The following is a 15656-nucleotide window of genomic DNA, read 5'->3' as shown; positions in this document are numbered from 1 at the left end:
CGATCGCGGTTTTCTCGGTTGCGCGGTGTCAGCGCCACTAGGTTCTTTTCGCTGACTCATCGAGTAACCGATCGCTGACTGTCAAACACGACGCTTTTGTATTAGGTTGGGAATTAAGTGATTGCGGATTTTGTCATTAGATGGTATTGACAAAATCCGCAATCGCTTAGTTGCCAACGCAATATATACCAATTAAACGTCTATCGATGGAATTGTAGCGACGTCTGCTCAAATCGAAGAATAATTTTTGATATATCGTCGAGTGTCCCAGCGATGAAATTGAATCTAAATATACATCGTTCGAGTGCATTACGTGTTACTGTGTATCGTTCGGATACCGAAAAGTCACGCGCGTCTGAGCTAAACATCGAAAACAATGATATGATTACGTATTTAAGAGTGCGTATTATAATCATTTAGAATTCGCACATCACGAATATTTTAGATTAATATATACATACACGTACGTTAAATACATGGAAACGAAGATGTGGTTATCTGTGTAACTCGAGTTTAATAATTTCCTCTTACGTAATTTGAATAGCCGGCGTTCCCTGTCGAAACGAAAGTATCGATAAAAATTGGCCGTGCGATTTTCTCGGTGTTTCGTGACCGAGCAGGTATACATCACGCTCGAGAAGAAACACAGTCTGGAAAATGAAGTACTCGAATGACGCGCGATCCCATTCGGCGGAACCGGTTCAGGCTTTGTTCCGTGACCGAACACGAGAGCGGTCGAGTCAAGCGCCTTAAGAATTGTTTCGAAGATTAGTCGGCCCCGACGACACGATCCCGATAAAATTGCGACCGCTTTCGTGACCGAGAAATCGTCGGATCGCGTTCGAAAAGCTCTCGAAAATTAAACGACCGAGCGTGATTTCCGCGCGAGATTGCGCTCCATCTCCTTCCACTTTTATGCCGTTTCGTGATAGAGAAATCCCGCGGAAAACGAGCCTTAAAATTAAATGCCAAGCGTCTTTAAATGCTTCGTAAGTCCGTGTACTTTGTAGCTTATCGTTACGAGTGCCGGTAACTTTGGTCACGCCATACAGCTGTTCTCTCTGTTGTGTGTTATACCAGAGCTTTACTAGAAAGTACAAGTTTGATAAGTGGAACGATTTATTTTAAGCAATGCATTCTCTCAACAATGTTCCAGCTATTACAAAAAAAAAAAAGAAAAAAACTAGTCAAATCCGATCAAGCTAATCGTTTCAAATTGCCCAAGACGCGAGATTTTTTAAGATTCGTTCGTAACACGTTCTATCGCTGAATTAATCTGCTTCGTAACATGCGATCGCGATCACGCTCAAAGTAATGTTATCGAATATAAAAAATGGCCGCAATAATACGCCTATTAATCGAGCACCATAAAAATCGGCGCCTCGACATAAAGCAACGTTTCCTTTCGATTGTCGATGGATGTTCGATCGAGGCGAAGAAGAGTGACGCGGCCAGATCGGCGAAGGGCACGCACACGTGGTAGCCGCGGTCTCAGCCTCGAGGTACCGCTTAATTGGCATATCAATCCCGGAGAAAACGGGAGATAACCGCGTCGGCGATGCGGCACAAGCGATCGAGGTCCCGCAGGTTAATAAAGTTACACAGCGGCTCGCGGCCGGCGATTAAACGTTTCGGCTGACGTTCGGGCCGCGTCGATTAATCGAATATGAAAAATCGCGGGCTCGAGCATAAACGGCGAAACCTGCGGCTGGCGAACCTGTTCTCGTTCGAGTTATCCTGCAACCGATACTGCTTGCAAGTAAATATGTACGTGACTGTATGCGTATACCATACGGAAAAAGATAATGGTACGATACTGTGACAGGGACCTAAATGACGAACTAAACGTTTTTTAGAATTTTAAACGGTAAAATTTCGTGCGTTCTTACAGATGTAAAAGTACGGCTTAAGATGTCCCATTTGGTCACCAATAACTTTCTACCGTGATTATTAAAATAAATTTATTTTAATCGTCACGACGTCTAGAAGTGTAATAACATCGAACGATAATTTGCATAGAGTCGCGACGGAATTGGAGTCGCGGTTTCCTCGGTATCGTGGGTAGAAGTCAAGTACGTAGTACTGGAGATCGAATCATCGGACAGATCGGTATCTCCAGAGTCCGCGGATTGTATCGATATGGCGCCGCTCCATGTCGTAATGATTTTGTAACGATTTTATAGCAGATATATCGGTGGCAGGATCGATGGCTCCCGACACGGCCCTTTGTAATGTTTGCGATAGCGTGAACACTTTATAAGACAGTGACGATGGAGCGTAATGGACGAGGAATTTACGGTTGATATTGCCTTTGATTTGATTTAATCGGGACAGCTGGCTGAATAAAGGTGATACGAGATACGTGTAAAGTAACAACGAACTGCTCGTAGCATGCAGCGACGTTTTGCAATTGCAACGATTCCTTCGTTATTAGATTAAACACTAATAATGTCTCGTAACATACGATAAGATTGATTATCCTATACGAAGTTTGAAATTGAATTTTAAAACGTTGAATCTTAGGATTATTTAAAATAGCAAATCTTGTCTTGCTATATGTAGAAACAACAAGAACCGTAGAATGCTTCTAGAAGACACTGTAAGTGCCAAGAGACAAACTCATGAAAAAGGGAAGCGTGTCTGTACAAAAGCCTGCACGTGTCACATCTTAGTTGCAAGGAAATCTTAATTTGGATAGATGACATAGACAAAAGCCAGGAAACAATTAACTGCTGTTTATTCGCACTAATATCTTCCTCTACGTAGACGACATCGCGACACCATCTTCTCGCGTTGTCAATAAATATTTAGAAAGGGAAATTCCACTTAAATTCTACGCTACGAAATAATCATTGATACGTAGAACGTTTTCCAATAGAAAACCAAAATTGTCCAATTTTGATGCTCGCAACAATTTTCCTTTCCTACAAGAGCTCCTCCACTTAGCAGCAATGGCTGCCACAAAATATAAAAGAAGAAAAGCTAAACGCCTGGCTGCCGAAGAATTCCAAAAGACGATTAACCTCCGTACGCCGGTTAACCCCATGAGACACCCGTTTCGCGTCGGAGAGGAGCACGCTAGCCGATCCTGAAGTCCTGCAGAGGACTGCGAGCGGGCGACTTTCGAAAAGGGTAGGACGTTTACGCGCACGATAGCTGGTAACGAGCAATTGGCCGGGGCCGTTTTGTCGGGTTGGGCTAAAAGCGGGAACAGGCCGGCGGGCTATTTTTCAGTAATTACCGGTATCACGCGACGTCGAAGGTGTTACTTGGTTGCAAAACGCTATAACGCGATCCGGCTTCCTCCTTGACCCGCGTGTGCGTTCCCTCGCCTCGCGGACGGCAGTTAACCGAAGTGAAACTTGGAAACTGCCAGCCGGCTCTCCGTCGCCTCGCATGACTCCGATAAACGATTATGCCTTGGTAAACGGGGCGGCGCGGCGGAGGGTCCGACTAACAACCAGGTTGCTTCGTTGGTTTCTCACGACGCCGTGTCGGCTTGCGCTGCTACGAACACCCTCGTCACACCGGCAACGATGTCGCGGTTTCGTCGCACTTCCTCATCGGGGTGTCGATGATACTCGCGAATTTAACGCTTGAAATCCTGCGTTATTCAAACTCGACGAGTTCGTTTCGTCGAGGGCGGGCTATCGAAAGCTCAATTTTATTTTTGTAGACGTGAAAGAATGATTGTAAAAAATTCCGCTCTATTTGTTCCATATTTTACGTGGAAAAAGAGCATTCACTGTTATACAAAGTTTTACGCATTGGGTGATTGGAGAAATTAATTTACATAAGGGAAATCGTATGATTTTGTAAGAATGAAAAACTAAAGGACAGATACTATCGTTAAACAGGTCGAAATTTGTTTTTTTACAATTATTTTCCAACTTTACCTGAAAAGGATGTAAAATGGTTTCGTGTATCGAAACGATGATCGCGCGTTACACGGTTGACAGACGATCAGCGGGATCGTGAATCGTGAACGACCATTTGATTTCGAACGCGAGCACGAAACAGCCGAAACCAATCCACGGAACGGATTACGTTTCAAGACTGGAAACACGGCACGATACACGCGCGGTCCTTTGATCCCATGGAAAAGATAAGCATGCATGAACAAGCGACGACGCGAGAAGAGGGGCGAGAGGACGCGCGGATGGCATGCGAGCTTTTCGCCTTTGCCTATGATGCACACCGGCAAAGTGGAGCGTACATAGGCGATTGGCGGCGCCCCTCTCTGTTGCGGTCTTCCGCGGCGTCACGCATCGTCAGTCACGCCGCAAATCCGCCGGATCCGCGATCTCGCATCGGCGTGGCCGCGCTTCTGCAAATTGATTGCAGACTGCCAACCCATCGGGCACCGGTTGTCTCTCGTCTTTCGAGCGGCAGCAATCATTTGCAAATATGTACTATCTTTTTGCGTTGTTCGCGCCAGATCGACCAGACTCGTCTTCTATCGATCCTCTTGACGGCCGATCGACTCGCCGATCGTTCAAGGAAGAGTCGGTTTGTTAATCCGATGTCTCGCGATTTATCTGCGGACGTACGCGACAAAATACGTATCGACCGTTTTCTATTACGTCGATGTAGAACAATTTTTGAAATATGTTATCTATACGTGATTAATATTTAAAAATTCTGCCTGGGAAAGTTCAGCATTCGATGTAAATCTCGCTACGAAGGAAATCTAGCTTTGTTAAATCAGAATTACAGATGAGCGTGTGTGGCGTTAGATTGTAACTGGTAACTCGCGATATAACTTGCGATTGAGTGGACTATGAAACCGAATGGCCGACTCAAATTCTCAGAATATTAACTCGTGTTACTACGATTCTCAATGCGCCAAATATACAGCCTTTCCTCCGCGAACGAACGAGCGGCGGAATACCTCGAAATCGAATAACTAATATCGAAGGCCTACTTTGTAACCGCAGGTATATACGATCGTACGCGTTTTTCCCCGGTTATGGATGAAATCGACCTCAGAGTCTAGATTAAGTTCTTTCCCTCGATGGATCCTGCGGACGGATAAAAAAGTTGTTGGCATCCGACGAAATCGATCTGGCGGCCGAACGAAGATCGACCGATTTCAGGCAGACCGAGCGACAACGTGTACCAACGTGCACGTGCACCTCTTTAGTGGTTTCCATTCCCTTTGCATCTTTCTTTATCTTCGATCTCTGTCTCTTTCCTTTCATCTCGTTCTGATTTCCGAGGTGTTTACTCGACTGTCAAAGTACATCGATTTGTTAGAAATGAATATACGTTTGGAGGATGAAACGAGGTGCTTGAAAATGCCACGGAACGTTGAATCGCGGAATGACGAGGCAAAGATCCTCGTGGTTTAGCTTGGTGATAGTTTCGTGTTGTACGCACACGTTAGATTAGCCTCGTTATCACAGATATGTTTCTATTTTAACACATTCGACTCTCGATTGCAAATCTCTCGCTACCTCTAAACCGATCGAGTCTCCGTATTCTATGCAGTTTTCTCATCGTTTAATCCCATCGGTGGAGCAATGGAGCGGCGCGCAGCGAAGCGGACACGCACGATCGGCTTCTGGCGCGGTCGATCGTCCTTGCCGGCATTCCCCGTATTAATTTGCCGGAGCGTGCATGGGACAAAGCGAGCAAAGAGACACGGTGTGTCGCCTCGGACCGATTGGCCGGCGATGATAAGAGGGACGGCGTCCCACGGTCGGCTCCCTGTTCCGCCTGTTCCTCCTCATCATCGTCCTCGTCCCGCTCCTTTTCTGCCCCCGGTAGGCAGACTTCTTTCGGGAGGCGTTCGTTACGGATGGCTTGGCTACCCGACGACCGTCTTTTGTGCCGTCGCCGGTCATAATGACACCAGGCAAAAACTGTCAATGCTGCCGCATATCGGCTTCCATGCATGCATTAGCTGTACGAGGCGTTCTTCGGTTCCTTTGCCTGCTTGCTGATGCTTCTTCGATTGCTTGTGTCCGCTGCTTCGCACATAGACAACGTTATTGCGTAGAGAATCGATCGGAAGCAGGCAAGAAATCTATTTTTAAAGCGATTCGTTTTATTATAATTGTTTTTATTATAATCCTGGAAACACTAGCTTTCCCCGTAATCGGTAAAGACAACACGACGTAAATATGTTTTACCGGACGATCTTTTCAAAGTTTTATTCCGAAACTGGGTTTTTGCGATCAGTTATCCCATTATTTTCTCTCTGTTTTCGCTTTTTTCGATCGAACTATCGGTAATCTGAGGTAGTATCTACCCGACAATCCCATTATATCTGGCAGACTGCACATCGATTAATACTGGCAGGAAGTTCGCTCAGACGTTGATCCGCACCTTAGTCACGCGTTACGCGCAGAAATTAGATGACACAGGCATCTTTTCGTAACGGTATACATGTACCGCGCCAATAAGCCGAGGAGGCAGAAGGAAGGTATTGTCGCATTAGACGTCGCGCAAGAAAACGCATTACAACGAAACTAATAACGAATGTAACGGGACGCGTGTGCACGCTTCAACGTTGGCATTTTTTAATCTCGCGAGCTCGCAGGAAGATTCGACTCAAGTAGAACGAGCCATATCTCTTGTCTGATTGCGAGTGAAAGAAAATGCTGGGGAAAAAAAGGTGAATGGTTCACGGAGGACTGGCTCTTTAGGATCGTGTTTCTTTCGCAAGTGCAACGATGCGTGTCCATTTTATGACACGAAGCTGCAGCCCTTTCTTTCTAACGCACTTTGTTAGAAACTAGAAACGAATCTTTCTTTGCTCTTTTTTGCCCCCTTTCCTCTTATCCTTCCATACTTTCAAATCACTTGATATTTGTACGATTACGCGTATAAGTATTCTCCTCGCAGCATATCCTTCTTACGAGTATTCTCAATAACCGTTTCGCTTGCTGCGTCGTTCAACGTGGCTCAACCTCTTCCTTTGTGTCACAGTCGCGTCGCAACGTGCGAAGGAAAAACGACAGCAAGAAGAGGATAGATCGCGCGTCGATTTCTTGCAGATGGAGCACGCGGCGATCGCCATAGCAGGATCTTAATCGGCGTGCAATGGATCTTCTTCCCTGCATTCTTGCTCCGTTCAATGTCCCATAGAAATCACGACGATCGTTGGATTACCGCGTCAAGATGGTCGTGGTTCCTGACCACGATTTTCCAGTTTTACCCTTTAAGATCGCGAAGAAAACAGCTGCGTCTTCGAGTTACAGAAACGCGTAGATCAGTAGCAGCGATTATGCATCGAGTTTATCCAGCGGTTGCATAAATTGCTTTACAAGCAAAACTTTCTTTTCGTTGGCAAGATCCGATTCGAACGGCCGTACACCGTCAGCGAAAAAACAAAGCATAGCAAAGTTAATTAGCGAACGCGGGACTGCGGACGCACGCTCCAATCGCGAAAACCGTTTTCCAAGCGGTTAACTCGTCTAACAATCGATAAATTCGATTCGATTCTCCGCGGTATCGCTTTCTATAGTCATCGTGACTATGAACAACGAACGTTCCAAGTATCTTTGTTCGTCGAAAGACACGCGAAACAGATTTCGAAATTTCGAGATAAATATTTGTGTTCCTCGTCTTAACGTTTCCACGTTTTCGACGGTAGTCACGTATGCAAAAAGAAAAATAAGAAAACAATTGGCCGAATAATACCGTTCTGAACAGAAAACTACATATAACAGTTTAAGTACGTGCCATAATACCGTGTTCTTTTATTATCGTCGGTAACTGCGAACAAATTTTCTAAGATTACAAAATAATGGAAACCGGTTTGTGACGTCATGGTCGTTGAACTCGACTCGATGTCGACCACGATATTAAATTGCAAAAAAACATATATCAGTATGCTAAAAGGCATATCTTTGACCTTGGAATTAAAGCTACCTTGGACTTCCTCCGATGCTTTAATTTATGATCTTGTCGATTCCGATATCGACAAGCGTATTTCTTTCGACTTTCCCTTGATTTAATGTATTCTACCTCTTGGAATGCGCTTTGGAAACTGTATCGAATTAAACGACGGATCTCGCGATAAGATCGATTCAACAATAAAAACACCATTCCACATTAATTACCCTTCTCGTTCGTGCGGATCTGCGTTGCACGCGGCGCGAATTACATACTCCTCGCGCTTCTTAACGCGACGTTGCGTTCGTTTTTTTTATCGCGATACAAAAGGGAAAGTTCGGCTAGTCCGACGGTGTTGGTCAACCGGTCGCCTGCACGGTTAAATTGTGACAGGATGTTCGTAAGAGAATCCACGAGGGCCTTGCGTTTTGCTCGAGGAGAAAGTTGCAGCGGTGTTACGCTACTTTTTTTTTTTTTCTCCTCTCTGTCTTACTTTTTTTAGCCGTGAAATATTACAGACTTCAAACAAATCGTTGATAAATGATTAATGCGTTATTTATCACTTACGTATCGATGATCTGGTTCTCGCTAAACCAGCCGAAGAGGAATAATTTCATCTTCGTTTCTGTCACCATTTTACAGACGAGAATGTCTGCGAGTTTAAAAATAAACTACAAATCGGACAAAATTCAACGTACCGTAGAATTTAAAAGCAACAAACCCGTATCGACTTTATTTTTCTAGACGATCTCTCGACTCGAGTCGTTCGCTAGCGCGAACGGTCGGTACAAAGCGTTTAAAAAGCGGTCGCTCACGATCGAGATGAATGACGAAGTCGCGACGAGAGAACAGGATCGAGAAGATTCGGTCGTCGCGCCGTTCAGCGACATCGACACGACAAGGCTTGCGACGTCGTTGGCAATGGTGGCGGCAGGCCGATTTTGACAGTCGCGCGCTGTCTCCTCCATGATGAATGAACGACTCGCGGCTCGATCGACGTTATCGTAAATCTTCCCGACTCGGGGCTATTGTGAAGTCGCTCGTCATCCGTTTCGGTCTTGTCGCGCAAGCACACGCCGATCTCGAGCGAAGTGAGGTCAGATCGATATCGAGACTCAAACCGGCCGAACTCGATTTGAATTCCGATTAAGACCTCTTATAATGTTCGGAGATGTCGTACAGGCCAATGAAATCGACATGAACCGTGCGGTACCCACGACGGCATGATTTCTTGCGTGTCTTCTTCTCTTGCGGTCGATCTTTACTTCTTTAATCTGTCGTCCCGATTTTCAACTAGTAAATTGAATTGGACAATGAAAATGAAATTGATAGGTGAAATTGAATATTAGCTGTTTCAGTGAGATGATATTGAAAGACAAACATAGGCATACATTCACGTGTTATTTATTTGCATCTTAGTAATATATAACATGTATATTATTCTATCAATTACGTCTATTATGATGTCTAACCCCTGATCCCATAGTTGCTGTATTACACCTGTCAACCAAAACGATGAATTACAATTAATGATCAGCAATTATATCTTTGCTCGTGGAATACAAAAAGTGGTCATTAACACTGGCACGAACATCGTTTACATTATTCCGACGTATTTCTCGTATATTTCGCGTCTCTAAATCAAAAAGTCTACGATATGTACGGGTCGCGTCAGTGCGAGTGTTAAATCGTTGGATTATTTCTCGAATCACGTGAACCTACATTTTAGAATACGCGCGAGACCACTGACTCGGTCACACGGCCGCCCAACATTCTGCTTTGCATGGTGTCGACTACGCTCTCCTTTACTACGCGCATTGGTTCCTCTATCACCAGGTTCGCAGGCCTCACTGCTGTCAGAACTCTTGGGTTGTAGAACTGCATTTGAGGTACATTCACGTAGGACAGCATCTCCGGATCCGACATCATGAAAAAAGAGTTGGATGGCGAAACGACCACCTGCTCTCTGTAAGTTGGTACCACCGAAGCAACGTCCATGACTACTTCATTTTGCACTGGCGAAACGATGATTTCTTCCGCCACGGGCTTGACAACTTCCCGGGTGATTGTTTCGACGACTGGATCGTTTGACACCACCACAGATTCCTTGACCGAAACCGAAGGTTGTTGAACGATGTTCACGTTGGTTTGCGCCGGCACAGGTTGAGCCGATTGAATGATCTCCGTGAATGACGAACTCGGCTGAGCGATCACGGTGGCGCTAGGTTGTCCCTGGATAAAGCTCAGAGTTTGAACAGGCTGTCCTGCTGGCTGGATGCTGAGAGTTTCGACAGATTGCGCTCCAGATTGGATATTGAGGACTGCAGGCTGTTGAGGATTGGACTGGATGCTGAGAGTTTCGACAGTTTGTGGTCCCGATTGAATATTGAGGAGCTGAGCTGGTTGGCCATTGGATTGAATACTAAGAGTTTCGACAGTTTGTGGGACGGGCTGAATATTGAAAAGTTTAGTTGGCTGACCATTGGCTTGGATACTCAAGGTTTGAACTGGTTGTTGGATGCTGAGAGTTTCGACAGCTTGCGGTACGGATTGGATATTAAGGAGCTGGTTTGGTAGTCCATTGGCTTGGATACTGAAGGTTTGAGCAGGTTGTTGAATGCTGAGCGTTTCAACAGTTTGTGGTGCCGGTTGGATATTGAAAAGTTGAGTTTGTTGGCCATTAGCTTGAATGCTTACGGTTTCAACAGCCTGTGGCACCGATTGGATGTTAAGAAGCTGAGCTGGTTGACCATTAGATTGAATGCTAATGGTTTCGGCAACCTGTGGCGCTGATTGAATGTTGAGGAGCTGACCTGGTTGACCATTGCCTTGAATGCTCAAGGTTTGGACAGATTCAGGCTGTTGGATACTTAGGGTCTGCATCGATGATTGCCCAGGTACCTGGATACTGTAGGTTTGAGTTGGGAAGAGCGTCGGAGGCTGATTTAAATATAGCACCGACTTCTTAGATCTCTCCAGGTCCTTCACTTCTTCTTCCAACTTCAGGATCTCCTTTTCCAAAGTTTCTTCGGTCTTCGACGTTGGGACAGCCTGGGCTACTGCCAGGCCCGCAACGAACAGTGCGAATATTTTCTTCAGATGCATTTCTTCTGATTGTTCTTCGGTGTCGAACTGTGTCGATCTTGGCGATGAGGCTTCTTTTTAAAGAGACCCTCGCTCTCATCAGGCACGTTTGACATTGAGATATCTCACGTAACGAAAACACGCACGAGCGCTGATACGCGAGATCGCGGCTTTATCAGGTCACGCAATGATACGCGTTTGGTACAAGTGTTATACAATACACAACTTTTGGAATTTATGTAACAAAAGAGGATATCTCTTATGTATTCTTTTATTTCTTTTCTCGTGTTGAATAATTGTTATCTCATAGAGCCTCGGAACGTACCACTCTACAGTTGCGTAAAATATACGTGACACGTATATTCGCTATCCGTAAACAAGTTTTACGCAAACTTTGGTCTATACAAAAGTAAAATCCGGAACCTTGAAATTAAATTGAACGAGTTAATAGTTAATTTAGAAACAGTCGAAAAGAAATAAAGGTTGAAAGTATAATTCAGCTTGCGATTAATTTCATCAAAATTTAATTGTACGTGTTTTTATAACGACGACGAACTTTAAAATTGCAATGAAATTTTAGATTTGCTCTCGTAAACCAGAGCAGAACAAAGTAGAAACATTCGATCGTTCCTGAAACATCTTCTTCGATTTCCACTACTCACGACCACGAGTCTTTCCTAAAATCGTTTCACCTAATTCTATCTATTTATAGATACCTTTGATTCAGATGGTAATCGTCTAACGTGGAACAGCCAGACACCAAGGTTAGAAGTTTGCCGGCTGTCGATCGATTCGAAACAGTCGTGCAACCCCCGATCGTAACTCGGCTGAAATCGCGTTCGACTCATCCCTGTCTCACAGATCATCGTTTTCGCCCTCTTTCAACCCCTCTGCTTCTCTCCGTGCAATTTCTTTCTCCGTAAGCAACGTTGGTATTTCCAGGACGCTGATATTAACGACACCCGGTAGATCGTAATTTTGTCACCCGACCGTAGAAAGAAGGAAGGGTTTGGCGCGCTAAGAAGCGGCGCCGGCTAATTGCATGCATTTTTAACGGACGATACGTCGTAATCGGCGCTGCCGGTATGATGGAAACGCGAGCATAAAGCTTTACGCTCGCGGCACCCTGGGGAGAACGTTCGAGGGGTCTCGGCTCGACTGCGCCGTTTTTATTTTACCGTATGGTCCTGTGGAAAGGGTGAAACGGTAACTGCGATACTTACGACCGAGCAGAAATTCCTAAAGGGATCTTCTTTTTCTTGTTCTTCCTCTTTTTTCCTCTTCTTTTCGGCTGTGAAGGCTTCTCGTTGGAGATTAGCGCAGACCGTCGACGTATCAATCGTTTTAAACGGATCCGAGGTTTTAATGAAAAGCAAAGCGGAGCGAGGGGACGAGAGATGGAATAACAAGGGTTATGGCAAATCGTTTTCTGGAAAATTTTGGTGCTTTAAAGACCAGATGCTTTCTAGACTTTCTCGGAATTTGCTACTTTATATCTCCCATGTAGATGTAGATTAAAATTCACATGCGTTCAATTTACGAGGTTCCACGATCGGCAACGAACTATATAAATCGTGTCGCACCTATTCAAGGGGATTTAATGGACATTGATGTATCGACGATTCGGGACGGGCGTCCACGTGGCGTGATTAACGCCGACCTGTCCATACTGCTGAGAATAACGGCTCACGGCTTTCTGGTGTCCCCGCGGTGAGATACGCCCGGACCTCGTTCACCTCAGACGATCGGCTCTCGGTGTCGGCCTCTTTCGCGAGATACTCGTGTCGAGTCTTCGACTTATCGACCTTATTACGTCGCTGGCCTCTGGGCTACCGTCTGCGGATCTCTCTTCCTGACAAACAGATTTCCAGACCGGTTGCCAAGCTTCAGTTTCGCGACAACGGAAACAGGCGATTCTTTTCGTTTGCGTAGATTATTATCGTTCAAATTATTATTATTATCGTTGTCGCTGACAGATTGTCAGAAACGATACTGGTATCTGTTTGGAATAAAAAATAATCGGACAATCGCTCGGTACGTACGTCCGTCAGCCGTAACGCGAGTCATCGTCGTTAAAGCAACTTCCTGTTTCCGATTTCCAACCGATTCCAGGAAATCCAACGAGTCACTACCGCGCTGCCTCTCCTAAGACCCCTAACCGAGCGATCGCTCTGGCAAACGACACGTTTGACAAGTCTCGTTGCCGCTCGTTACTCCTCGTCGACTATGTCATTTGTCTCCGGAGAATAATCGACCAATCTCTCCGAGCTTCACGCGCGAAACAGAAAGAGGAAACACGGAAGAACACGAAAGAAGAAGGAGGAAGAAGGACAGAGAGAGAAGAGAGTAATGGTGCTGCTGGTGCGCGGAGTCAACGAGAGGGCCGCAATTATGTAATCGCTGTGTCATTGCGTTTGAGTAATTCCATTAGCTAGCGTACGAGAGAGCAAGTGAGGAAAAACGCACGTCGCGAGCTGTCGACCCCGAGCATTGTGCGCTGGGGTCACGTTCTCACCTCCGGTAACTGCAAGGACCGCCATTTTTGTTCGCTCGCGCTCTTTCTCGGTCCTGTAGCGGTCGAGTCGATCGTTCAGGCGATTTTAACGCCTTGTCTGTCGAGTCACGGTGTGCACTGGATTCGAGTCATCGAGAGATCTCGACCTACGATGGTAAACCGAGCGATCGGTGCTCTGTCGAGTCGAAAAAGTTTGGATCGGTTAGGATTTTTGAGATTTGGTTAATTTCAAATGGCGACGGATATCGGGATTTCGATTAATAGAAAATGTTAATCGTCTAAATACAGTTATTTATGAAGTCGGATAATCTGCTGATGATCAAACATTAGCGTTACGATATAAATTATCTTCTATTCTCTCATGATCGTATCAGCTGAAAGTGAACTGTCTAAGAGTCGCAGACGTATAAACCGAAGCTAGAAAGGAAAGAAAGAGTCGTGTGGAAATCGGCGACTCGAATTCCACGGCGTGCACGATACAGACCCGCAACTACACGGTGTCCGCGATTAAATCAGTTGGCCGCGATGTCACCTCCGGCGCATGGTATGCGACGAAGGAATCCTTGACAGGAGGTCGCCGGATCCTCGTGCCCCCCCGTGGCGCATGAATCACCGCGACTCGCCTCGCCGTGTCTTGTCGCCCCTCGGCCAAGGTGACAGCTGTCAAGCGGCTGCTATACGGCACGGTGTACGCCGCGCCGTGTAGGAGGTGTACGCGTCCCCGCGTGAAATCCTCTCCTCTCCGTGAACATTCTGACCGACCACGGGCAAACCATCCACTGGCGTAGACATCCGGAACACATTTTCCTCTCGTTTTACCAAATGTTATTTCTTCGGATTTAACCTCTCGACGATACCATGGTATCGTGTCTCGTATGTATTGTCCATCTATACAAGGTGTTCTACTCGTGACGAATATTCTAAGCATTTCTGTCGGCATGTATCGAAAACAAGTGAGAAAGATTTTAAGGAATTCGTATAATTGTGGAACATGAAGTCGCTGGTGGTATAAAAAATCTTGGCAAGATCGTCTACAGCAAGAACAACTTTGCAGAAACCAGTATAGCTTAGAGAAAATATAGCGAAACGGGATCGATAAATAGCATTGAACCGCGATATGCATACAATACGCACTACACGACATTCTTGTTCCAGCATTCGCGTTGCGAATACATTCGACGTAAAACCACGTTTCACTATTTAGCAATCGTACACATAACGTTTCAATAATACTCTTAAGGCACCTGCTGATCTCATACAAAACTTTGTGATTTCTTAATAACTATTCGAGTTTACCTCATTCTTCTATAAGTATCCTGATACTTACGAACAGAACGCATTACTTGCAACTTAGGCTAAATCTCCAATCGAAATCCAACAAAAACGTTCGAGTTTCAACTCGCGCTATTTCTCTTCCAGCATTCTTCAATTCTTTTTCCTAGCTTTTCCGCGCCAAACTTGATCATAAGACACTGTCACCGCAACGCGCTTAATCCGATGCAACTTTGCATCGACTCGCTTCTCCCGCATTCCTATCGCAGGTTCAGCGAGTATAGCACCGGTTCCCATGTCCGTATCTCGATCAGAAAACGACTACGCTCCGTATCTATAGATCGATTTGCGTAGCGCGCGATTACAAAAGTAAAGCAAAAGGATTACACCGATGAAACTAGTTCTTACACGAGGAACAAGTGGAAGAAGAAGAAGAGGAAGAAAAGGAGAGGAAGATGGTGGGGAAAGGTGAAAAATTTCCCAGGGCTCGTTAACATCCACCTGTGTTCTCGCGCCATTGCGTGTGCACGCGCGTGCACGCGGTTCGCCTTGACCCGCGCGAGCTACCTCCGAGGGATGCTCGTCGATCGTCTCAGACACAGTTGGGAATTAAGGTACTGGGTAAGTGACCATGCAGTTGATTACTTTCCTTTGTGTTCCCCTGTGACATTTTTATTTTCCAACGACACACGAAGGAGAAAGGCCATATCGACTGATACCTCATAGCGATGAGATCAAGTACGTAAAAGTCGATTTAATTTTGTTCCTTTCGATGTTGTTCCCTGATATCTTTAAGGCTCTTTAAGGCTCTTAAGATTCTTTAAGGTCCTTTCACGGTAAAGGACACGATTTGCCCGGAGTTTATTTATTAATACATTGTGTATATCCTAATGATATTGCTACTCCGAGGCAAAACGACAACATGATTTGAATCGTTCTCTAG

The 15656-nt window shown here is 45.5% G+C and overlaps 1 protein-coding gene and 1 pseudogene across 1 annotated transcript; both read right to left on the bottom strand.

Moving 5' to 3' along the window:
- Positions 1-9259: 9259 nt before the first annotated feature.
- Positions 9260-13923, bottom strand: LOC126878128 (uncharacterized). The gene has a single exon (XM_050640633.1). It carries the CDS (start codon positions 10945-10947, stop codon positions 9568-9570), a length of 1380 nt encoding a protein of 459 aa, XP_050496590.1. The 5' UTR covers positions 10948-13923; the 3' UTR covers positions 9260-9567.
- A 17-nt stretch (positions 13924-13940) lies between these two features.
- Positions 13941-15383, bottom strand: LOC126878225 (uncharacterized; annotated as a pseudogene).
- Between the last annotated feature and the right edge of the window lie 273 nt (positions 15384-15656).

Source organism: Bombus huntii, chromosome 2 (assembly GCF_024542735.1).
Source record: "Bombus huntii isolate Logan2020A chromosome 2, iyBomHunt1.1, whole genome shotgun sequence".
Classification (NCBI taxonomy): Eukaryota; Metazoa; Arthropoda; class Insecta; order Hymenoptera; family Apidae; genus Bombus; species Bombus huntii.
Note: the sequence above shows the minus strand (reverse complement) of the source record. Positions and strands in the feature narration are given on the sequence as shown.